The sequence below is a fragment of the Amborella trichopoda genome, chromosome 11 (genome assembly GCF_054954075.1).
Source record: "Amborella trichopoda isolate Santa Cruz 75 chromosome 11, AtrichopodaSantaCruz75HAP2 v2.0, whole genome shotgun sequence".
Taxonomy (NCBI): domain Eukaryota; kingdom Viridiplantae; phylum Streptophyta; class Magnoliopsida; order Amborellales; family Amborellaceae; genus Amborella; species Amborella trichopoda.
This window is the reverse complement of record NC_142346.1, coordinates 36,308,979-36,335,848: the sequence shown is the minus strand read 5'-3', so window position 1 is coordinate 36,335,848 and position 26,870 is coordinate 36,308,979. Positions and strand designations below refer to the sequence as shown.

The 26,870-nt window shown below is 36.2% G+C and overlaps 1 protein-coding gene across 6 annotated transcripts; it reads right to left on the bottom strand.

Moving 5' to 3' along the window:
• Positions 1-479: 479 nt before the first annotated feature.
• Positions 480-25,602, bottom strand: LOC18436747 (long chain acyl-CoA synthetase 9, chloroplastic). Of its 6 annotated transcripts, none has more exons than XM_088851410.1 (13): positions 25,267-25,602; positions 23,430-23,503; positions 21,379-21,914; positions 20,985-21,065; positions 19,567-19,839; positions 18,787-18,918; positions 18,237-18,410; positions 17,856-18,085; positions 10,418-10,535; positions 4,057-4,188; positions 3,853-3,987; positions 3,529-3,735; positions 480-840 (listed from the first exon to the last, which is right to left on the bottom strand). In XM_088851410.1, the coding sequence occupies exons 3-13, from the start codon at positions 21,823-21,825 to the stop codon at positions 676-678; spliced, it is 2,094 nt and encodes a 697-aa protein (XP_088707536.1). In that variant the 5' UTR covers positions 21,826-21,914; positions 23,430-23,503; positions 25,267-25,602; the 3' UTR covers positions 480-675. The 6 variants fall into 6 exon arrangements, with proteins under 6 accessions (XP_088707536.1, XP_088707537.1, XP_088707538.1 ...); XM_088851411.1 differs by having other exon boundaries at positions 25,024-25,332; XM_088851412.1 differs by having other exon boundaries at positions 25,183-25,332.
• Positions 25,603-26,870: the final 1,268 nt, after the last annotated feature.

Below are 26,870 nucleotides of genomic sequence, written 5' to 3'. Positions count from 1 at the left end.
GGCATCCCTTGGCAATTGTTAATTGCAGTGAAATGGTTAATGAATCAAAACCCTTTTTTTTGGTAAGTAGAATGGTAAAGCTAGTGGGGATTTGGGCTGCTACCCTTTGGTAAGAATGAAGCCAAAGGCCTCACTGTGGGGCTCTGCAATACTACCGCCAAAACCTAAGCCATTAGTATAGAAAAAAATACGTTGATTGGCCCTTTTGTTTTTCATAATAAATTGTTCAAATTAAAGGGTCACCTTTAAGGCTGACGGAAAGAAATGTTAAAAACACTTGCCAACTGCAAATATACAGCCTAAGGTCCACACATATTTTATAAGTGTGGCCTGAGAAATGCCACAGGCTTTGCCTAGATAATCACCAAAATTGATCATTATTCTTTATTTTCTTACCTATAACAGATAAATTATTAGTCTTCTTGGATTAATAACATAGTAAAATAAAAAAAACATAGGTTGCTTGATGTTGCCATTCATTACTGTGAAATACTCGAGAATAATTTATTTTGAGAAATTTTAACAAATGAGATCCATGGAATATGCCGTTTGTTATCACCAGTAATGCAAGTGGTAATATGCATACCAATGGAATATGTCGCATATCATGAAGATACAAGATATCTACCTGGAAAATTTGCAGGCCAATGGGATCCATTAAATATCATTCTTAGTTCATGCATATAAACTAGAAAGATCCTCTGCGAAGGCCTTCTTGATGGCTTCTCTTTTGAGCTTGAGAGCTGCAGTGACCAAGCCGGATTCTGGTGTCCATGGATCTGGAAGCAACTTGATCTTTGCAGGGACCTCAAACTTCTGAAGGTGAGCATTCTTGGCAGCCTGTAAGCAAATTACAATAAATAAGACGAGAGAGAGAGAGAGAGAGAGAGAGGAGAGAGAGAGAGAGAGAGAGAGAGAGAGAGAGAGAGAGGAGCTAACCCTTTCATTGTATTAAAAATAATTATACAAAGAAGGATTTCGACAAGAAATGGGCCGAAAGAAAGTAAATGTAGTTGAATTTTTCGCATATGTTTTTTATGTAAATGAGTGAAACTCTCACTGTTCTCGAGGGTATGCAGCCAAAGTGTTCTATCTCAACAACACCCATATTAGTTTCACAGGTCTTGATGTTTTAGTCTCTTGCCAATAGCCAAAACATAAGAATTGCATGGGTTCAGAAGCCATATCGTCAAACTAGTCCGTGCAAGTCAAATTAAAGGATACTAATGGAAATGATAATCCCAAATAAGCAAAACATCATTCACTGGAACATCAATCATGAATTGCCTTATGCATGGTTCTAGAGGGCTTAACACTGATAGATAAAGTTTAATTGTGAATTACCGCATAATAGGAATAATAGATTTTACAAGGATAGCCAGCACAAGGAATTCTTGATATAGCAAGTTTATATATATATATATATATATATATATAGGGAGAGAGAGAGACACTACAAAACGGCTATAGGTGAAGTTCTACAGTACTTCAGCTACACCTCATCAACGTCTAAAGTTCATCATACGGTCACAGTTGTCTGATAGTATTTGAATTTTTATAATTATCGTATTAATCATATTTATCTAAAATTTGGGGTGTGTGTACATATGAACAACTCGCACTAAAATAAAATATTAAAAAACATAAAATAAAATGACAAAATTACCCCTTAAACTTTATAGAGGTATTTTGCATCATTTTTATCATTCAAATTATTTGTTTCATATTTTATTCATTTGCATCTCACTAAGGCACACACACCTACAAAATTTCAGATCATTATGATTTGTAAAGAAAATATTAAAATTCAAACACTATCAGACATCTATGACTGTGTGATCAACTTTGAACGGTGATAAAGTTGTAGGTGAAGTACTGTAGAACTTCACCTACAGACGTTTTGTAGTGTTTATATATATATATATATATATATATATATATATATATATATATATATATATATATATATATATATATATATATGATTATTCTAGAATATACCATACTAATGGTAAACTTAGAATTTCCGACTCCAAAACTTTTTATCATAAAACGCCCCTATATGTTCAAAAATAACGTTTGACCATTGTTTTTGCATTTTAGGAAGGGTAGTTTCATCTTTATAAAATCCCTTTAAAACTCAATTTCAAATTTAAAAACATTACTTTTACTTTTTGAGTAATGATGGGACTTTAAAAGCAACTTAAACAAAATCTTCTACCAATCTATTGTTGATAAAATTTTAATACTTGTGAAGGCATTTTGTTGTCAAAGATCTTGAAATTCACCAAATGAATGGTCTAGAATTGTTGTTGGAGGGGATTCATTTTGACCATATCTAGGGTTCAAATTGAATTTTTTTTTTTGGATTGATTGTTGAGATGAAGAGAGTGTTTGTACAAAATTTTGGGTTATACAAATACTACAAACATGGTTTTCTAGAAATGTAGTTGCATCATACTATGATACAACCGTGGCATTAGATCACTGCCCTATTATATATGAAGATTGTATACTACGAGACCATTTATTTTTGGCACAAAAAGGTCACAATCACCTTTAGCCATTTGATGTAAAATCCAATGATGAAAATGTGTCGCAACATTCGAGAAATTTATTTTGGACTTTGTGCCCAAACAATTACTGATCCTCAACCACCTAATTTGAAATGTAACAGTCAATGATGATTGAGACCTCTTTGTATCAAAAGTAAATGGTCTCATTGTAGAGAGAGAATAATTGTTTCATGCATATGCGGTTCAGAGTTATAAAGCATCCATCTTAAAGAAGGATGCAAATAGGTGGTCCATCTAAAAACAAATGTAACTAACAGTCCAAATGTTTTCTTAATATAATTATTATTTCTAGTTTTCAAAAAAAAATTCATATTCATGATCTTCATGTTAAAGATTATATATTCTCTAAAAATTAGCATCAAATTATATTTAAAAAATATATTTATATATATGAAAAAAGCTAACAATAGCTGGACAGCTATAATGAATAGTAATATAGGTAGAATGAGAGCCGTCACATCTTCATCATATGAATTTTAATTTTTTTTCCTATAAACTTAATTAAGATGAAATTTTGGGTGTATATACCTAACACTATTGCGCACCATTTAAATATAAAAAAATTATTTTCAATAATTTAAAATGACCAAATTACCCCCATCATTTTTCAGGGGTATTTCGATCATTTTATATTTCGGAAAATATTTTTTATTTTTAAATTGTTCTCCCTATTTTTTAGTACACACGTCTAAAATTTTATTATGATCCTATTTTTAAAAAAAATATTAAAATTCATATGGTGATATGCATTATGAACCACATGATGAAGATCTGATGGCTCCCATTCCACTTATATTACTATTCATTATAGCTATCTAGCTATTGTTAGCTTTTTCCATATATATATATATATATATATATATATGTGTGTGTGTGCGTGTGTGTGTGTGTGTGTGTGTGTGTGAAACGGAAAGTAGCAACAAATATGATGGATGAAATTCAAACTTCAAACCTTTACTAGGGAACCATAAACTTCTTTGGTGGTCTCCTCTTTCTCACACAATTCAGCAAAATCATTATAAGTGATTCCTTGCTTTTGTGCCCAGTTTTCTAGAGCATGAGGAGATGGAACCACTAGAGCCACACAGTAACTGTGAAATGGATCAGCATGCAGCATGATGTTGTCGACACAAGGACTCACAATCAGGGCGGCTTCAACCTGCAAAATAGAGGGTCATTTGCGTACAGAATCTCCCTTCCTCCCTCTCTACTTCCCTCTCTCTGTGTCTGTGTCTGTGTGTGTATGTGATAATCTCATAAACAGTAGAAAACATACCTTTCCTAGAGAAACGTATTCTCCATGTTGAAGTTTCACTATATCTTTTTTGCGGTCAATAATCTCAAGGCAGCCATCAGGGTGAAACCGCCCAATGTCACCACTATAAAACCACCTCATTCCCCTCTCATCTACCTTCTCATCAAGGAAACAAAGAATCAGAACAGTTTCAACAGGTCCTACTCACACAATATAAAAATTTACCTTATAAACTTCATCTGTTTTCTCTTTGTTCTTAAAATATCCGAGAGTAACATTTGGACCCCCGATGACTATCTCCCCACGTGGCATTGGTGAATCTGATGTCAAATATCCACCTTCTGGCCAATCAATCAACTGCCATAAAAACGAAACAAGCCAAAATTACAGCTTTTCATGTATCACACAGTCTCTCGTAAGAAAACTACAACAATAATAACAAACATGAGAAGTAAATCTCATGAAAGTCATGAAATCTAATTCCAAATAAGCTTAACTCAGGGCAGTAACCTTCATAAAAAACGGCTCAACTAAGAAAGAAGATGAACTTGCATTTGATGAGGGAAACTTAACATTTGAATCAGAAATAAAGAACCTGAATATCGCATTTGAAGAAGTTTGATACAATTCATGAAAACAATTTCCAAAATAATCTCAACTCATAGTAAGAAGATGAACTTATATTTGATGAAAGAAATTTAAGCAGAACCAATGAAATTTAATAAACCATTTGGATGATTTCAAATAGTAGGCCATCTCATAAGATTCGTTGGAATACATTATTACATTATATTTGGTGGAGAAACTTCAGTGATTTACATTTGATCGGAAGTTCAGTGGCTGGAATTTGCTATATTTGGTACGAAACTTCAGTAGTTTGGACCAAATATTTGCATTCGTTGCGAATAAATGATGCCAATCCTATTAAAATCTTCCTTATATCCAATTTTGGGTTGCAAGTTTGGATCTAGGAGATCTGAGCACTTCGGATGAATAGTAAATCCAAATTTTCAATGCATCAAGATCTAAGTTTTCTTTCTTTCTTTCTTTTTTGTTGTTTTTTTTTTTTTTTTGGGGGGGGGGAGGGGATGAAAAAATCCTATTTTATTATCAAAATAAAAAAATGATTCTCTCTATTTTGTATTTTACGATCAAGTCTCACTTTTTGAGAGTGCATAGTGTATTTTAATTTTCATTTCATTTCTATACATATAATTGAGCTCATATTTGGGTAGTTGATATTTCTCACCACATCATATCATATTTGCAAAAATTACCAATCAATATTTTAAAATAAATAAAATAACCACAATATCCCCTAAAATTTTGAAATTTATAGGGGTAGTTAAATTATATATTTGCAAAAAGACTTTTACAAGTGCATTACGATGAGAAGCATGGATGCCCAAAATTCGAGCTTAATCAGATATATAGAAAAAGGAATAAAATAAAAAATACATTATTCACCATAAAAGAGTGGGACTTGCATGTAAAGTATAAAATATATGGAACTATTTTTAAAGTTCGAAATTGAAAAGGAATTTTTCTGTTAAATTCCCTCTTTCTTTTTAGGGGAAAAGAAAAAGCAAAGCCAAGGCTTGGATCAATAAGCTAAAAATAGGCTTGTGATTCAAAGATCTTAAAGGATCGACCCAAATTTGTGAAAAAATCGCAATTTTTTGAATTTGTGCAAATCCTTGTCACAAATTTTAGATCTCAAAAAACTTTGGAATCTTAAATTTCTCTCAAATCCAATTTTTCTAAAGTGTAGATCAAGCGAAAATGTAGCTAAGGGGCTAAAATTTGGGTGAAAATGGGAGACTCCAGGGCTCAAAATCAAAGAGATCTCTTCTTTTTTCTTATTTTCCTTTTTTTCTGAGGGGAGGGGGGGGGGGGCAATTTTTTATGAGTACTGTATCAACTCGTCCGAGCACTTTCAGCCCAAGTTTGTATAGTACTCGGGCAAGTTTATACATTACTTGCTCAAGTATTGTACAAGGTACCCAGGTGTACCTTGTTTCAGCCTCAGGAGTCAAATCGAACAAGTCTTCAAACACTGGTTCCAATGGTTCTCTGCTGATGCCGATATGGAGACTGATAATGCCGGCTGTATCATGGTATCTCAGGCTCGAAAGAAATGATAGCATATTTAGGAACGCAAAGCAGTGGGGAAGCGACTTTGAAGGAAAGAATTCGAGTTAAAATTATATCATGGGAAAATGAAGGCCTGACTTCAGCAACAAATTTTGAAACCCATTTCAAAGATCTTGGAAAATCATATATGCCAAGGCAAAACAAATCGGTTACGTGGATTCCTCCTCTAGAGGGCACAGTGAAAGTTGAATTTCAATTGAGGCTCTCTCAGAAATCCAGGCTCTCTAAGTATTAGAGGTCGCTTAAGGAGTCATCAAGGTAAGACTTTACTGATCTATTCTGGCCTATCCTTTGCATGCAGATCAAATGAAGCTGACAGGTCACTACTGTAGGAATTACTAATACTGGGTTCTAAATTGGCCACATGAAGATAGGAAGGAGACTCCAGCAACATTGTACCTGGGGCAACGGTTGACAGTGTTTCCATTGGAAAGGGCAGAATCTCTTACAAGAAATTTTGACCTCATCAAAATTTCAAAACTCGGAGGAGGCCAAATCCGAAGCTGACTTGTCTAAAGATGGGATATGTTATCCAAGGTATTCTATAGTGACCTTTTGATTTCAACCTCAATCTGTATACGCATTTTGTAAAGATTAGTCATTTCTACAGTCCCACACATAGAGGCTCAATTTTGTTAACAAAAATAGCACTCACAACCTTGTACAGTAATTTTGATCAAAGAAATTCAGTTAACAATTAAAAAAGAAAGAAAAACCTTCGGTGGAACATCCATTCTTTACTTATTAAGTAGATACAAAAGGAGTGAACTAGCAGAGTGACAGGCCATCATCAATCAGTGCTTAAGTAAAGACAATGGCAGAGCCTCTGATTTCTTCAAAAACAAATTCAATTGAAAGGAGTAATCAGTGCTTAAGTAAAGACAATGGCAGAGCCTCTGATTTCTTCAAAAACAAATTCAATTGAAAGGAGTCCAAGTTCAAAGGCATGCCAGCATATGAAGAAGGTAGAATGTGCATCCCTGTTAGTGTCCATTTCATTCTATCGTACTGCCCTTAAGACCGGACCGGCCGGCTGGCTCGGACCAGGAACCGCTGAACTGGTGGCCATTTTGGTCAGTTCAAGCCCACAGAACTGGAGAACGGCACCCAAATGGACCAGCTGGTTCAATCAATCCATATTGAACCGGAGAGTATCGACGTGTTTTTTTTCTTCTGTTTTTGAAGAATTATGGATGTTTTAGTCTTTTTTATTATTCAATAGGATTCAAGGGTTTAAATTTTTGTTTGTTTTTTTTTTAGAGAGAGCAAATTTGGCGATTTTGCGCTCTCTACCCAAAAACCTCCAAATCCATCTTTCAGAGAGGATTCCAGTCATCAATCTGCCTTACTTCAAGCCCTAAGTGAGTTAATTACACCCTTTATTTGATTCATTTCTTGTATATTTAAAAAAAAATTGAATTTTAGGGTGTAGGCAAAAAATAATATTAAAAAAAAAATCAATGCAATCGGTTGTCTCTGTATTCAGTTTAATGATTTTTTTAACTTTAATAGTTAGTTTAATGTTGTAGGTTTTTCTTTATTTGGTGACCTTATGTGCATCTTTTTTGTACATAAGTATTAGGTGTTTTTTGGCTTTTTTCTTTCATTTTTTTTTTGTATATATTTGGTTCTTTAACATTTGAATGACACTATGAACAATGTTGATTGATGAAAATCATTCCATATTGTGGATTTTGTGTATTTTTGGTTTTCATTTTCAAGTTTTTATTTCGTTTTTTTTTTTTTTTGACCACAGCAACCACTGAATTGATATTTTCGACCGAACCAGTGGCCTCACCGGTTCAACTTCCAGTCTGGATTGACAACATTGGTTGTTGTCATGTGTCTTACATGAAACTTAAAAAACAATCATGCAGTAGTCAACTACCAAACCAACTGAACAACAACGAGCCCTGTTTTATTTACAGAAAAAGATGTAGAACCCCTCCCCCAAAAACAATGTGTACCATTTAAACCCTCAGGCACACAGAAAGCTTGTGGAGCCCCCCTAACTTTCGTTTATCAGATATGAACCCCATCCCCACATTTTTGTGCGTATAGTTTATTATATAGTCCCTAGTCTTTTGTTTGATTTCATGTCTCTGTCTACCCCCTTCACTCCCTCGTGCTCTACCCCTCGCTTCATGATCTCTCTTGCCCAACTTCCATGCTAGTCTCTACCCCTTCACACACTCTCTCTACCTTTCTTTCACAGACTTTCTCCACCGACTCCGTCATGCTGTCGACATCCTTTCAGAATCATGAACCAGCACGCTCTCTCTCTCTCTCTCAAACCTTTTCCCTAAAACCACCCATTTCCTCTCTCTTTCGGATGTTGTTTGAGGAATGGATAAGAAATTCTTTATCAGAAATGGGATGTTGTTTGAGAAATAGTCAATATTCTCAAATCCTTACCCCAAAACCAGGGCCACTTCTAGAAATTCTTGATGAAATTCTTGCTCCCTTTGGTTGAACATGGTTTGCTTCAAATGAAGAGCTCAAAGAGCTGAACGTTGGCTGAACCAATAATTATAATAACCTAGAAACATTGAATACCTCTTCCGAATTTTTCCACCAGCCAATTTCGCTAACAATTCACAGGGTTAAAAAAATTATCCTTTGATTCACATTCTTTGCATCCTGCTCAATTTTATGGACATTTGACTAAAGTTGTGAATACATTATGTACCAATTTGGTGGAACATTATACTTTTTAGTAGTTCATATATGTTTCTAAGCATGCATTCCATGAACAGGCTGCTGGACCAGTGGCCAGTGCCTTGACAATCATGAAGGCTATCCCTACTATATGAAACAGAAATGGTAGAGGAGAGAGCAGAGAGAGAGAGAAAGGAAGTTGAGAAAATGGGTGGGTTCAGGAGAAATATTTGAGAGAGAGACAGAGACATGGTTCATGAAACCAAAAGGTAGAGAGAGCATGAAGGGGTAAAGAGAAAGAGAGTGGAGGAAAGGCTAAAGAGAGAACATGAAGCGTGGAGGAAGGGATAAAGAGAGAGCATGGATGTTCAGGTAGAGAGACAGAGACAGAGACAGAGACAGAGAGAGAGAGAGAGAGAGAGAGAGAGAAACAAGGGATTGAGAGAAAGCATGAGATAAGGGGTAGAGAGGGGGTTTTTGAAACATTCGGATTTGTATGGTTTTTTTATTTTTGGACAAAGTGGGAATCAAACAAAAAACTAGAGGCAGTATAGTAAGTTGTATAGGCAGAAACATGGGGAGGGGGATCCATACGCGATAAAAGAAAGTTGGAGGGGGTCCATGAGCTCTCCATGGAACATGGAAGTGAGGATCTAAATTATATTTGTTGGAGCTAGGAGCAGGATTGGTTCAAGGAGCGCTGAACCGCCATAGGGTGGAAGCTCCCCTGGGGTTAGGATTCGTGCTCATGGTTTTGTAAACATTAAACAAGTTAAGGAGCTAGATCCTGGGATACCTGGAAGCGAGATCCCATGTCACTGAGGTCGAGGTTTTGATTTGGGGGGATCCAAGCTCCACTATACATAAAACGAGATCAGTTAATAGTATATGACAAAATTAGGACAGAGCCAATGCCCACTCAATCCATTGTTATACACCTTAGCTTATTAGCAATGTCATAGTTATGGTACTTCAATTTACTACAATAACACAAATTAATAATATCAGAAATTGGCTTACTATGATATTAAACTGAAGTTTTTTAATACCATAATTCTAATATATCATGACGTGATATGCACCACAATTTAACATATTCTAAAAAATAAAACTATAATACCAAGGAGACGACCAGTAGTTCAATTAATAGTATGGCTCCTCTCCTTGGAGGGATCCTACAAGCACGTAAACCAAGATCCTAAGAGCGAGATTCCTATTTCTCCAAACCCAACACCCTCTAAGATCCCTTAAGAGAAACTACGGGATTGAGTTCCTAAGGTGGGACCGTGGCCTCACCCCCAAGGTGCCCGCAACTATGGTCTAAACGGGATGCATTTATTTGGGGAGGGTGTCTTGGTCATTTTCCCCCAAATTTATTATATATTTATTATATCATCTGAAATGAGTAGTTGCCAAAATTCTTGATATCCCAAATGACAACATGGAATTCCTAATGGGCCAAAGTAGAACTTTTACACCAAGGGACCACGAACGGCCAAGATCTAATAAGACAAGTCTTTCCAAATCTAGAGCTGGTCATTTTTGGTGTAGAAGCTTTCAGTTAAAGACTGGGTATACCGACCCAATCCTCTGTAAGGTAACTGTAACTGATTAATCAGCAATATTTATAATTATCAACAGGCATCGCTATAATTTGTAGCTCCATACTTTACAAGTTATCATTGTTTTCTAAATCAGTAGCGGTATCTGTTTCACTCTTTGTTTAAAAGATTTGAAGTGGAAATGCACACAGAATCAGTCCAGGAGCTCTTACCTTAATGAAGGAGCATGGAAGTGGAGCACCAACACGACCAACAGATGGATCATCATACTCAGAAAATGTCCCACCAGCACAAGTCTCAGTAAGTCCATACCCTTGGCCAATCGGAGCCCTGAAAAAACACATTGTTAGGTAAAATAAAGATTCCATCACAGGGGACAAACATAACAGGGCAGGAAAACGTTAATTTATAAATGGAGAAGGCATTTGTTAGAATATACTTCCAAAAGAACTCTTCCACACCATGCACCATCATCACCTCCAATTTCCACAACGAAACAAATTAAAGATTATAGTGAAGTTAGATTCAATAACAGGCTTATCGTGATCTACTTTTGACTAGCTTTCATTCAGCATCAGAGATCAACCAGAAATCCATAAATTCATTAAATTTGATCACACATTTGATGGCTACCAGTGTTTGCTTTAATTATATTAACAGAACTACATGTTACAGAAGTCTTTCTCTCATAAAAGATCCACTCTTGTAAACGAAAGAAAAGGCAAGAAAGGGTGCAATATGTCATTGGAGCATCCATTATTGTGAACAAAACATAAAATGGGAAGAATTGAATTAAGGTCATAGTGCTAAGGCAAACATCTATAGAAAACTATCAGTTCTCATATGTCAGTTTTTCGGTAAGTTTCACAATTGTCATAAAAGATCGTCTAGCATCCAAAAATAACAATAGGTCGGACTTAAATGATGAAATTGGTTGAATTGGGTTGAATTGTCTAACATATGACATTAAACTATAGTAGTTGTTTGACATCTCAAATTTTGAAAAGAAACTACAACAAATCAATGACAAGATATATGTAGATATACAACTTAAGATCAAGTTTTTTACATATCCCAAACTTGTAGTATTCTGCTACTGCAGAAACAGAGAGATAAAGATGGGCAAAAAACAAATCTTACTTAACAGCTGAAAAACAAGTTCAATTACAAGACACCAACAATGAGGGCTATTTAAAGAAAAAAAAATGCACTACGTGGGTCTATAGACATGGAGATAGTTTCCACTTTTTGTGCCTACTCCTAAAAATTAGAAACCCATGACATCTTAACCACCAAACCACTTCTAACACTTCCAATACTTGACCCATAAAACAAGGAGACCACTACTACATGTGCATCACACTTCATCACTCCCCCTAGATCCAAATTCGGATACACCAAGAAGAGATCTAAATTTCACAAACTTTGGATAAGAAACTGCTTTAGTCAAGCCATCAGCAACTTGTTCATTGGTTGAACAATACTTCATTGTGACCACACCTTCAGCAACAACGTCTCTGATGACGAAGCTCAATGTGCTTGGTCCTGCCATGGAAGACAGGATTCTTTGTCATTGAGATCGTTGCCTGGTTGTCACAGTAAATCTCTGTCGCGTGCCCTTGAACTTGTTGCAAGTTTTCCAGAATTCTCTTTATCCAAACAGCTTGACAAACAGTTGTTGTCGCGGCAATATACTCTGCTCCGGATGATGACATCGCTGTAGTAACTTGTTTCTTAAAACTCCATGAAACAACACCTGAACCAAGATTGAAAACATACCCACTTGTGCTTTTCCTGTCATCTACAAAACCAGCCCAATCACTGTCAGTAAAGCAACTAATTGAAAATTAGGAACTGGTTTATACCAAATCCCATAATTGTTGGTTGCTCGAATGTATCAAAGAATCCATTTGGCTGCTCCAAGATGATGCACAGAAGAATTATGCATGAATCTTGAGACTCAGCTGACAGGAAACATGATATCTGGACGAGTATGAGTTAAATACATCAACCCACCAACAATACTTCTGAAGAGCTTCTCACTTGTGTTCATGGGAGTAGAAACAGCCTTACAATTCAGCATATTATACTTCTTAAGCAAGTCTAAAGCATACTTCTCTTGTGAAATAACAATACAATTATCTGTTTGCTGAATTTGAAGACCAAGAAAATAATCCAATAACCCCAAATCTGTCATATCAAATTCATGCATCATGCTGCCTTTGAATTCTCTAACAAGAATATTAGAGGGACCTGTCCACATAAATGCAAACAATAAGCGCATCATTACCTTTCACTTTTACATACAAGGTGGGATCACTATTACTCCGGTGGAAGTCATTCTGATGGAGGTAAAAGTCAAGTCTACTATACCATGCTCTCAGTGCTTGCTTAAGACCGTAAAGAGCCTTCTTCAACTTATAAACTTTCTCCTCTTAGCCATTGATAACAAATCCTTGCGGCTGATCGACATATACATCTTCGTCCAAAGAGCCATTTAAAAATGCAGACTTAACATCAAATTGGAAGATATTCCATCTCATTTGAGCTGCTAAAGCCAAAATTATTCTAACAGTTTCAAATCTAGCAACGGGAGAAAAAGTTTCTAAATAATTAACTCCATACTTTTTTTTGTACATACCCTTTGACGGCCAACCTCGCCTTATATTTTTGCACACTTCCATCAGGATGCTACTTTACCTTGTAGACCCATTTCACACCAATATCATCCTTTCCTGGTGGCAAGTCCACAAGCTCCCATGTGTTGTTCTTTTCAATGGCGGTCATTTCCTCCTTCATGGAATTCTCCCACTCTTCTTTTCCACAAGCTTCATCATAATCTGCAGGTTCTGCAACCATAAGAGCAAAGGTAGATTCATAAATTTCTTGTAAAGACTGAAACTTCCTTAGTGGAGTTTCACTATTTTGGGATGATTCACCAATGCTGCTGTCCGGACTGCTAGAACCTCTAGAAGAAGACTGGACTGCTGTTGGACTCTGTATTGGAGAAATCTGAGGTGACACCGTATCCTCCTCTAACTGTACTGATTCTATTATTTTTTTTTTTTTTTACCATTCCATTGCCATACACTGTTTTCATCAAAAATAACTTCTCGACAAATGATTAGCTTCTTGGTGATAGGATTATACAACCCATAACCTTTTGTTTCATCACTATAACCAACAAAAATACATTTCTCACTCTTCTTATCCAACTTAGCATGATCACTAGAGTCAAGGCATATGCAATACAACCAAAAATTTTCAAACCACATACATTGGGCTTGATTTTCCATCTTGCTTCATAAGGTGTCATATTCCTTACTGCCTTTGTTGGATATATATTGAGAAGATGGACTGATGTTGCCACTGTCTCAGCCTAGATATCATTTGGAAGTTTCTTCTCATTTAACATACTTCGTGCCATTTCCACAATCGTCTGATTCTTTCTTTCAGCAACGCCGTTCTGTTATGGAGTTTTTATTGTTGTCAGCTGCCTGCGGATGCCATTTTCCTTGCAAAAGAAACTGAACTCATCAGACAAAAATTCTCCCCCTCTATCTGTTCTGAGAGTTTTGATTATACAACCACTTTGTTTCTCTGCAAAAGCTTTCAATTCCTTAAATATTTCAAATGCCTCTGATTTTTGAACAAGAAAAAACACCCAATTCATGAGAGTAAAATCATCAGTAAATAATAGTAAATATTTACTCTTGTTCAAAGACAGTGTAGTCATTGGTCCACATATATCTGCATGAACCAATTCCAAAGGCATCTTGGCTCTCCAAGCTTTCCCAACCGGAAAGGGCAGACGATGTTGCTTTCCATAAACACAACTTTCGCAAACACTATCAACAGAAATAATAGATGGCAGCCGAGACACCATACTTTTCTGACACCATCAAAGGGCAGACGATGTGGCTCTCCAAGCTTGGAGAGTCAGAAATGTATGGTGTCTGGGCTGCCATCTATTATTTTTGTTGATAGAGTTTGTGAAAGTTGTGTTTATGGAAAGCAACACCGTCTGCCCCTTCCGGTTGGGAAAGCTTGGATAGCCAAGATGCCTTTGGAATTGGTTCATACAGATATTTGTGGACCAATGACCACATTGTTTATGAACAATAGTAAATATTTACTATTATTTACTGATGATTTTACTCGTATGAATTGGGTGTTTTTTCTTGTTCAGAAATCAGAGGCACTTGAAATATTTAAGGAATTGAAAGCTTTTGCAGAGAAACAAAGTGGTTGTATAATCAAAACTCTCAGAACAGATAGAGGGGGAGAATTTTTGTCTGATGAGTTCAGTTCTTTTTGCAAGGAAAATGGCATCCGCAGGGAGCTGACGACAATAAAAACTCCATAACAGAACGGCGTTGCTGAAAGAAAGAATCGGACGATTGTGGAAATGGCATGAAGTATGTTAAATGAGAAGAAACTTCCAAATGATATCTAGGCTGAGACAGTAGCAACATCAGTCCATCTTCTCAATATATATCCAACAAAGGCAGTAAGGAATATGACACCTTATGAAGCACGATGGAAAATCAAGCCCAATGTAAGTGGTTTGAAAATTTTTGGTTGTATTGCATATGCCTTGACTCTAGTGATCATGCTAAATTGGATAAGAAGAGTGAGAAATGTATTTTTGTTGGTTATAGTGATGAAACAAAAGGTTATGGGTTGTATAATCCTATCACCAAGAAGCTAATCATTCGTCGAGATGTTATTTTTGATGAAAACAGTATATGGCAATGGAATGGTAAAAAAAAAAGATATGACAGAATCAGTACAGTTAGAGGAGGATACGGTGTCACCTCAGATTTCTCCAATACAGAGTCCAACAGCAGTCCAGTCTTCTTCTAGAGGTTCTAGCAGTCCAAACAGCAGCAGTGGTGAATCATCCCAAAATAGTGAAACTCCACCAAGGAAGTTTCGGTCTTTACAAGAAATTTATGAATCTACCTTTGTTCTTATGGTTGCAGAACCTACAGGTTATGACGAAGCTTGTGGAAAAGAAGAGTGGGAGAATTCCATGAAGGAGGAAATGACCGCCATTGAAAAGAACAACACATGGGAGCTTGTGGACTTGCCACCAGGAAATGATGCTATTGGTGTGAAATGGGTCTACAGGGTAAAGTATCATCCTGATGGAAGTGTGCAAAAATATCAGGCGAGGTTGGCCGTCAAAGGATATGTACAAACGTATGGAGTTGATTATTTAGAAACTTTTCTCCCGTTGCTAGATTCGAAACTGTTCGAATAATTTTGGCTTTAACAGCTCAAATGAGATGGAATATCTTCCAATTTGATGTTAAGTCTGCATTTTTAAATGGCTCTTTGGGCGAAGATGTATATGTTGAACAGCCGCAAGGATTTGTTATCAATGGCAAAGAGGAGAATATTTATAAGTTGAAGAAGGCTCTTTATGGTCTTAAGCAAACACCGAGAGCATGGTCTAGTAGACTTGACTCCTACCTACATCAGAATGACTTTCACCGAAGTAAAAGTGATCCCACCTTATATGTAAAAGTGAAAGGTAATGATGTGCTTATTGTTTGCATTTATGTGGATGATATTATATACACGGGTTCCTCTAATATTCTTATTAGAGAATTCAAAGGCAGCCTGATGCATGAATTTGATATGACAGATTTGGGGTTGTTGCATTATTTTCTTGGTCTTCAAATTCAGCAAACAGATAATTTTATTTTTATTTCACAAGAGAAGTATGCTTTAGACTTGCTTAAGAAGTATAATATGCTGAATTGTAAGGTTGTTTCTACTCCCATGAACACAAGTGAGAAGTTGACCATGGATGATGGAACGGCAAAGGCTAGTGAGAAGCTCTTCAAAGTATTGTTGGTGGGTTGATGTATTTAACTTATACTTGTCCAGATATCATGTTTCCTGTCAGCTTAGTCTCAAGATTCATGCATAATCCTTTTGTGCATCATCTTGGAGCAGCCAAATGGATTCTTCGATACATCCGAGCAACCAGCAATTATGGGATTTGGTATAAACCAGTTCCTAATTTTCAATTAGTTGGTTTTACTGACAATGATTGGGCTGGTTTTGTAGATGACAGGAAAAGCACAAGTGGGTATGTTTTCAATCTTGGTTCAGGTGTTGCTTCATGGAGTTCTAAGAAACAAGCTACTACGGCGTTGTCATCATCCGAAGCAGAGTATATTGCCACGACAACAACTGTTTGTCAAGCCGTTTGGATGAAGAGAATTCTGGAAGACTTGAAACAAGTTCAAGGGTACGCGACAGAGATTTACTGTGACAACCAAGCAACGATCTCAATGACAAAGAATCCTGTCTTCCATTGGAGGACCAAGCACATTGAGCTTCGTCATCATTGCATCAGAGATGTTGTTGCTAAAGGTGTGATCACAATGAAGTATTGTTCAACCAATGAACAAGTTGCTGATGGCTTTACTAAAACACTTTCTTATCCAAAGTTTGTGAAATTTAGATCTCTTCTTGGTGTATCCAGATTTGCATCAAGGGGGAGTGATGAAGTGTGATGCACATGTAGTAGTGGTCTCCTTGTTTTATGGGTCAAGTATTGGAAGTGTTAGAAGTGGTTTGGTGGTTAAGTTGTCATGGGTTTCTATTTTTAGGTGTAGGCACAAAAAGTGGAAACTATCTCCACCTCTATAGACCCACGTAGTGCATTTTTTTTTCTTTAAATAGCCCTCATTGTTGGTGTCTTGTAATTGAACTTGTTTTTCAGCTATTAAGTAAGATTTGTTTTTTGCCCATCTTTATCTCTCTGTTTCTGCAGTAGCAGAATACTACAAGTTTTTTCTCAGCAATTGCAGAGAAACAAAATGAAGCAACATCCAAACATTTCTTCCAGTAGCAGTCATAATCAATTATATAAGTATTGAAAGAGGAATGGCATGCACAAGAATTTCATACATACAATCATTCATTCAAAGCCTTTAATAATTTTCCTCTGTTCAGTACTGAGTTTGCCTAGAGTATTATAGCATCACTGTGTTTCATGGAGATTTATCTTTTGATGGGAAACTTGTCACAGTTCAATTGTTTTATGTCAATTCTAGTCTCCTACTCAGGATTATTTGCTTCCATGACCATATTGCAGTGGCCTCAAATGGAGCGGTTCGGTAGTTGAGGGCTTGATTGGTTATGGTGTTCACAGTTGCAACACCACATCCCATGTTTGATTCCCATCAGCGAGCTACCCAAAGAAACACACAAATTTATGAGAGATTCTAACTAGAATCTGCAGCCCTTTTATGGTATTCCTCAAAAACAAGAAGCATGCCATTTTACATACTCAAAAGATGAGTGGAGGGACCTTCAGAGAGGTGGTGATTTTGTTCAATTAGAAACAGTGGATTCTTTTACTATACTTTTAACTTCTCATGTAGATCAATCAGTCCATTTGGAAGTGGTACTGGAGAAATTATTTTCATGGACAGGGCATTAATATTGGTATTGAGATCCGAAGGTGAACTTTTGGGTAATGATTGGTGAATGTTTTATTACATTTAAGGCAATAGATTACTCTCATGTAAGACCAGTGACAGACTTAAAATGGTTTACAAATGTCAAGGCACATGTTACACAATAATGCAAGTCAAAAGGTAAAAAAGAAAGATTCCTTAAACTCACCCAAGGCATATGTTTATAAACCTCTGCGTTTCTCCAGAAAGGGGAGCACCTCCAGAAAGCAAGAACCGGATGTGGCCTCCTAAAACTGCTCGAACCTTTCTAAAAACAACTATAGTCCATAGAAGTTTCTCTAGTCCCCATGCGCCAAACCAACTTCCATTTATTGCAGATAATCTACGACTATATGCAATGTCAAATAGAATCTTTGATATCCCACCTTTTGTGTCAACCTGTGAGAATTAGGAGAACCAATATGTCCAGTTGATCCAGTAATTCATAAAATCAGCAATAGAGCAAAAACAAACGAATTGAATTGTTGGAAGTTAGGAACAAAATAAACAATAGTGATAGATTGACTATGACTATCCAAAAATAACTCACCTTTTTCCTTACACCATCTCGAACACGATCCAGGATTGCCGGTACAGCAGTCATAAGTGTTGGCCCCAACGCAGAGGCATCGCCCTTTGTTCCCTTCTTGATCTTGTTTGATGTATCAGTTAGTGTAAGAGGTGATCCATATCCTATTGAACTTCCGGCTGCAACCATTATTGCCTACAAGTAGAAAGACATGATAGTAGATAGAGTAATAAGAAGATCTTAGAATTGAAAAGTATGATGTACACCACTAGTGTATGATATATAGTACTCCATGGGAGGATCCACCATCCATAATTGATGGTCAATTGTGGAGTTGAAGAAAGAAGCCAATCAGGTAATGTTAATATCCATCATCTGTCCCTGAGGAATGGATGGTGGATGCCACCATGGTGTACCATACACCACACATCACTGGACTGTCATACTTCTTGAAGAATTTGTACAGTCAAAAGCATCTGATTGCCATCATTAACTTAAAAATTGATTAAGAACTTGTAACCTAAGCTAATCTAGAGATGGGATAGAACTAATGTCAGGAAAAGATTGATACCTCAGCTGCCAATTCAAGTATATGAGCCAGAGGTAGGTATGCCAAATAAACATCTTTGCTGCCAAGGCCTGGAACAATGGTCATCACAGCAGCAACTGTTGCTAGGACATTTCCATGAGTCATCATGACTCCCTATAAATCCCCAAACATAAGAGGAAAAGGATTTGTCATTAGAAGCAGAGTCCATCATAGTAAAAAAAACTCAATCAGTTGACTGGGAAAATGAAAGGATTAACAATTCGACAAGTAAGCTTTCGGTTATAAATAATGATGGACAGAGTAGAAGTTATTGTATTGAGTAATAAGTTAAATTTCTGTGACCAAGAAGAATGAGGTGAGGTTCAAAGTTTGTTAATATCACACACGCACAAATGCATCCCCCAATACACGCACGCACACACGTACACACACACACTCACACAACACACACGCACCCACACCCTCCCACCCACACAGAGAGAGAGAGAGAGAGAGAGAGAGAGAGAGATGGAGACACAGACACATGCACGCACGCAGACACACACACAGAGTAGAAAATCATAAAAAGAAAGGCAGTATTATCAGCTTTAAATGCACAAGCTATAGTAACAACTGATTGCTGATATCATGGTTAAGTTGAAATTCAAGGAAGAAGTCTATATAGAATTCAGTTCCAACGATAGGGATGAGCACTAAACAAATGAAATTGTTGATAATCAGTGCGAAACCTAAATGAATAAGAATTGAACTCCATTAGCAATTCACATCTTTCTGTCAAAGTAAAACTGATTTTGAACGAACCTTTGGCAAACCAGTACTACCACTTGTATACATTATTACTGCAACATCAGCAGAGACTGGTAACTCTGCATCAATGGGATTCTCTCGGCCTAATTTTTCTACATCAAGAAAGGATGTAACAGCCCAACTAGAACTATTCCCAGGCAAGGCAACGTCAGCTGAGAAGGCTCCATCTTCTATGTAGACAACACGCTTAACTGTGTCAAGTTGTCCACTTATATCAATTATCTTTTTAAGCTCTTTGTGTCCACATATTACTGTTGAAACCTCCGTCTGACAAATTGGAACACATTACATAATTATGGAAACAGTAACATCACGGGATACAGAGCTTAATAAAAATAGTTGCATATGGATAGATATGTGTAAACGTGTGATATATTAAAAGAAGGCTCATGAAAAACGAGAAAAATTTCAAGTAAGTGTTTAGATCTAGTGAAACTCAATTTCTATCAAATCCAAATTTATTCGTTGTGACTGGATGGTAATAATTTTGACTGATATTCCAAAAGAGCTCAACTAATAATTCATAATCTAGTGACAAAGGAAAAAAATTATAAAACTACACCAAAGTGTGAACTATTTCACATTTTACCCATGTTTTTTAATCTAATTTCAAATAGACCATCATTCTTTTGATCAATTTTCAAAATAATCCATCAAATGACCCACCAAAATGGGTTTTGGATTATCAGCTTACACCTAAAGTAAATGTTAAATAGCTCAACTTTTACGTGTATTTTGATAAATTTCCCAACAAAGAACGACTAAAAGAGTAAATATACACAGTGCATCTAATTCTCTGCGAAGTTAGCCTTTGTGCCAAGGTGTGCTCAGAAAAATGAAGTTCATCCTTAAGAGCATTAAGGGCTAGCAACATTAAAATTGAATTGTTTAAGGAAGTGTCCAATAACAACATCAGGAATTCTATACCTAAAATTTTTTTATAACTTATTGGCATCGCATATAAGAGAGTTCAGATAATCAACACGAACCCCTCATCCAGCTAGTCATTTTCAATGGATACTCTTAAGATATTCGGCACATGGGTATCACGGTCATTGTGTCATGTTGGAGTAGTTACCTTGCTGTGTATAATAAGCATCATATTTACTACTTACATATTGTAAGAAAATTTAGGTGAACAAGTATCTTGCAGAAATGTGCAAATATAATCATAACTAGGGTAACAAAAAAGATGAAACTGCCCTGTATTTAACCATCAACTATAACCTCAAAATTTGATATTGTTAGGCATTTTGTACTAGAACCCTGAAAAAAAGATACACCAATAGAAAAAACAGAGAGGGAGAGAGAGAGAGAGAGAGAGAAAGAGAGAGGGAGGGAGGATAAGCAGCATATGCAACACAAAGTAAGCAACTCCCATGTAAAACTTAGATACAAAGAGATGCTAGGACCTCATTTAGTGAATGGGCAAGAGCCTCCTCCCCCAGTGAAGCATAGATAGTGACGACTGTGACGTTGCGTCTGAAGCACCCCTGTTCCAAGAAAACCAAATATCGTCATTATCAAACAGGTAGAATCATAAATAGCAGAGACAAAAAACCAAATCTTGCAAATGCATATTAGAAATGGCAATGGCAATATATATGTAACACACAACTCAAAAATGGAACAATATTTTCACTTTTAAATACGAAATTATGGGTGCAAGCCATTTAAATATTTTGAGACACATGATAAAAATTTTGACTAAATTTATATACTGCAAAGATATGAGCTTAAGGCACTAGGTTCATAAAAAGAAACAAAATAAGCATCAGTTTATTTTGAAGCATGTAAAATAAGCACCTGCAAGGCAATGAGCCACTCTGATTGTGTCTCAGCAAAGATTGCAGCACGCTCCTGCTTACCATGGCCAAGCTGTAGTAAACCAGACGAGAAGTTGCACACACGCTCAAAAGCTTCAGCATAGCTTAGCCATTCATAGCTACCCAAATGAAGCTTTTCAAAAGACCTGCCATCTTCACTGACTTCAGTCTCCCTTGCAATGAGCTTGCGAGACCCCAATAATCGCTTATTTGCATACTTTGTGCATGATTTCTCAAAGAGATCAGCTATTGTAGAAACTCCTTTCCCAATTGTTTCCACTGGAGAAGGAAAGCGGTAGTTCCGAATTGCATAACCAGGTTCTCCCCCAACATCAACAGGCAAACCCCTCTTCTTTTTCTTTCTCACATTTTCTAATGCAATAGAAAAAAGAAGAGGCACAAAGATACCAACAAGATATGGACTCATTGTATTTGCAAAAGCTGCCCTCTAACACGAAGGGAACTTAGCAGTCTATTTTCTAAAAGTAGATGGAGTTCAGTCCTTTACATGCAGACCTGTCAAGCAAAGAAAGTCATCCTAAGCCCAGCTTACAGAAATTTAACATTATCTGCGGCAGCACATCCATAAATTGAAAAGAAAAGGAAGACTAGATTCAGTTTCTAATATATCACTTTATTTTTGTACGGCACCATGTATATACACTTCCAAATATTTCATGATGTCAGCCAAGCAATAGGGGAGAGTTCAAAACATTGTTCTTTTCAAATTCCAACTTGATTGCCATGCCAAGCATAGCATTCAGCCAAACTAGATGCAGAGGGAAAATGGACCATAGAAAATACTCTAATGAGTGCACATCACTCACAATTCTTCTCTAATTACCATGCTTGCTAGGTCTTTTTCTGGTTTCTTTTCTTTTTCTTTTTCTTTTCCTTTACCATGAGGCTCACAACTATTAATGGCCAGGATTAATGCTCAGCAGTTAAACATATTTCAGAATAAAAAGCAAACCAACAACTGCAAAACTTACTCTACTCCAACTCAAAGTCCCAATCAGTAATAAGTAATAATATTGCATGATGCATATATAGATAGACAAGTGAGAAATTGCAACAGATTAAAGACATTCCATTATTTTTTAAAGAGTGAACCAAGGTAGGCCCATTGCCAAACTTACAATATCGAAGAAGAGGGCCAGTTCCAGGTTTATGAAAAAGGTGACCATTTCACGACCCTATTTAAAACACCCTACATTTTGTTCCATCTAGACACACCTGTCTCATAAAACTTAGCAAAATTCCATTAAAAAGTGCAACAAGGTAAGCCCATTGCCAAAATTAAGATATCGAAGAAGAGGGCCAGTTACAGGTTTATAAAAAAGGTTATAAAAAAGGTGACCATTTCATCTTCCCTACACTTTGTTCCACCTAGACACACCCGTCTCATAAAACTTAGCAAAAGTATCCACTTTCAGCCTAAACAGGTAATAAATGAGTCATCCAACTTCTGCTTTCCATGGAAAAAGAACTTCAGATTCCAGTTAATGTTTAGCTGAAAGGAAAACTTTCTATATAAATTACAATATATTGGGATCTGAAGTCACCACAGAAATCTTATATCTTGATAAAGGAATTTACCCTGTATTGGCATACAATATATATCTTGGACGTCATATTCTACAAACAGTTTGCACATAAGATTGCAATATTTAGTTCCACGTTAGCCATAGATAAATTCAAAAGGAACTCAAACCCAAAAACAGATGATAGGAATTTTTAACAGGCTTGTCAAACCTATCCACTTCAGAAAATCCAAAATAATTCGAAGTCATAGAAACGCTGCACTACAAGTTTTACATGTTGTCATGCATATGCAAAAAGGTGTAAAGTTTGTCATATTAACTTTGGAAATAGCTAAATTATCATATGGCATAGCCAAGAAGATATATAGGAATAGCCATTTTAAATTAAATCTAGTCACAAACAACGGATGTTGCCTATGGCGCAACTTCACGATCAATATGGAATTAGGAAAAAGGAACATGGTGTTGCATGATTTTAGGTACTGACTTATATTAGTATCAGAGACTTCTGGACCTCAAACACGCTTCACATTTATCTACAGTTTCAAGAGCCCCAAGTACCTATGAAATAGAAAAATAAATAATTAATTTTATTGAAGACCAATTTGGGTTGGTGAGAGAAAACAATCATAGATAGGTTTTCCTCAGATGAATATAAACTTTCTGTAAGCCATTCAAATGAAAGAAACCTCCATAGAATTGAAGACCAATTTGGGTTGGTGAGAGAAAACAATCATAGATAGGTTTTCCTCAGATGAATATAAACTTTCTGTAAGCCATTCAAATGAAAGAAACCTCCATAGATAAGGGAAAGTTCTAGGTTTACTGAACCATTAACTGATACGGCAAATCTCAATTTTGAAGAAGTTTCAAGTTAACGATTCCATCCTCAAGACATGGCAAGATGTTCAAGGATGTGCGTCTCCTCAAGAAAAGAAAATCTATTGCGTCCTAGTCACACGAAAATATTTCATGGGGTTTTCAAAAAGACATGACTTTTTTATATTTTAGTTCAAATTACAATCATTGCAGGTAATGACATGGGAGCCGGTTAATGAAAAATCAAGACTCACTTGAAAAATATATGTATAGATGAGTGACCACTTCAAAGTTGACGAGGCCAAAATTTGAGACAAAAGAACTACAAATAGTCTTAAAAACTGGGGCTCATATTCTGCCCATCCTCTTTATAGTTGAGACAATAATAAAAATGATAATATAGAAGGATACGTGTTATTGGCATGTGCATGGAAAATTAAGAGTCACCCACATTGTTATACATAATTTGAAATTTCAAGTAAGGCTAAAATGGAGCTAACAATATGCTTGCATCTAATTCTGGACCAAAAAAAAATGCTCCCTTGGAAATTCCTAATGAAAAAAATTGGCTCTTTTCCACTTCAACAAACAAACTCTAAGGTGCTTCCTTCTCACTTAAAGAGTAGAACAATGGAGACAGTTGTACCACCAGTAAAAGATGAAACGACAAAAGACCAGGAAACGCAGGTACTTTTTATAAAAGAAAACAAATCTAGCACAAAATCAAAGACTTGAGCAGGATTAATTCATTGAAGATAACCTGCGAAAGATCCATACAGTTTGATAAAGCTGATTATAAGATATTAACAATAAACAGAGTAAGAAATGGTCCAAATTTTTACACCATCAAAAAAGAAAAAATAGAGTAAGAAATGAAAGGAATGAGTTTTCAGCATAGGGTTGCTCAATATTACAGGGTGATTAACTCTACATTGAAAGATTTAGCATCAAAGAATTGGAGATATCAGATTTCACAGTAACAATAAAGCCTAAACATGCACAAATTATAAAGATATTTGATTCCTATATTACATTTTCATTTTTGCGAACATAAGGCCGCAATGGACAGACTGAGGGGATCCTAAAAGATAAAATGAGAAACATGCAGATACAAGGAAAAGGAACGAAGAAAAAGGATTTTGTGGTTCAAACTTCAAACCAAATAAATTCATATCTAGAAACTAGACTACTTATGAAGATCTTATAGGCGATTAAATAGGCATTAAAAGAACAACAACAACGGGGATCAAATGGAAACAAACCCGCTGTCATTAGATAAACAAATCGATCTTTTGGAAATCTCAAAATTCACAAGTAGAAACAGACCAGAAGAACAAGATGATAAATGAGGCACAAATGAAGTTAAGAAAGCAGAGATAGATAGAGAGAGATAAATGATGCCAAAGATAACGGAGCTATACACGCAGAAAGCAATCAGAGCTGAACAAATCGTCCATGGAGAAGCGATTATAGAGAGAGACAGAGTAAGAGAGAGAGAGGGATACCAGTTGTTGTCGTGTAAGGAGGCGGAGCTCCCAATGTGGAGACGAGAGAGTTAGAGAGAGAGAGCCAGCTGTGGTTTCAAATTCGCCGTTATCTTGGCTCCTCCATGCACAAACTACTTCGCCATCAATACTCTCTCTCTTCGCCATTTGCGCGCTCTCTCGTCGCCATTCTCTCTCCTCTCCCTCTCTTCACCATTCTCTCCCCTCTCTCTTCACCATTCTCTCCCTCCTCTCTCTCTTCGCCATTCTCTCCCTCCTCTCTCTCTTCGCCATTCTCTCCCTCCTCTCTCTCTCTTCGCCACTCTCTCTCTCTCTCTTCGCCACTCTCTCTCTCTCTTCGCCATTCTCTCTCTTCATGCTCTTTTTCGTCCGTTTTTTTGTTTATTTGCGGCTGTGAACGCAAACAACGGGAAGCATATACTTACTGCTTTATAACGAAGTTACATAAAACTAAGACTCTTTCGATTTTGTGGTTGCGATGCTTCACGAAGAGAGAGAAAAACAAAAACGCAGATTTCTTATTGGGAATTTGTTACATACTTTATATTAAGGCCGTTTTCTTTTGTCACGAAAATATCATGGTTACTCCCATTATTCTTATTCTTAGCCAGATGTAAAATTGGGCTCCACTAGATGTAAAATTGGGTGGCAAGAAGCGTGTATTAGCCGTTGGATATGAAATCAGGCAACTAGAAACGTATTAGAAAATTTTGGACAAGTTTTTTTTAGAATTTTTTTAGCATAATCCGAAGTAGGGTATTATTTTGGAAACAAATGACAAAAGAGAGAAAAATGAGTATGAACTATGAAGTAGAATATAAAATTGAGCTTGTAAACTATGCTCCTATAGGAATATGTCGTATATTTACTCCCTCAAACATAACTTATTTGAAAGGAAAAGAATTTATCTAAAATTTTAAGAACCGCCTAAAAATACTAGATGATTATGTTCAAAGGAAAAAAAATATTGAAATTCGATTTTTATAACACTTACATCTCACCCTTCAAAAATTGGACAGTTTCTATTCAATCTTGAGGCTTTTTTTTTAATCATATAAAGAACACCATTTAGAAAATTATCTTGTTGCGTTTAACATATAGTTGAGGAGGTTACATCCCATAATTTTCGGTCCTAAAAAAATACTCCTAAATTAAATTTTACCCGAGCGAGTAAATAGGCAGTATGCTCCCTCGGGAGCATAAAACCTTTTCAATATAAAATTTAGGAGGTAAATCTCCTCTATTAAGGAAAAAGTATATATAGTCGAGGCCCTAAACAATAAAATGAGAGCTCGCCTCAAAATTTTCACTAGAAGAGGTTGTTTTGATGCTCAAATATCTTCAAATTGATCATCTCGGCATCAAGATGCATGGACATGAGAAAAAAATGGATTTCAAGTTTTGAAAATAGTGCATCTTGTAACGCATTTTTGGACCATCAATTTTCAAGATTTTCAAGTTTTCATATATCAGCTCGATCAATACTATTTTTGAAGCTTTCAATTTTATAATTAAAGATGAAAATATATTTTAAAGCTATCACGTAGACTTCCAGTATTGAAATCACATTTCTCGATACTATTTGAAAGTGTGCTTTACTTTGA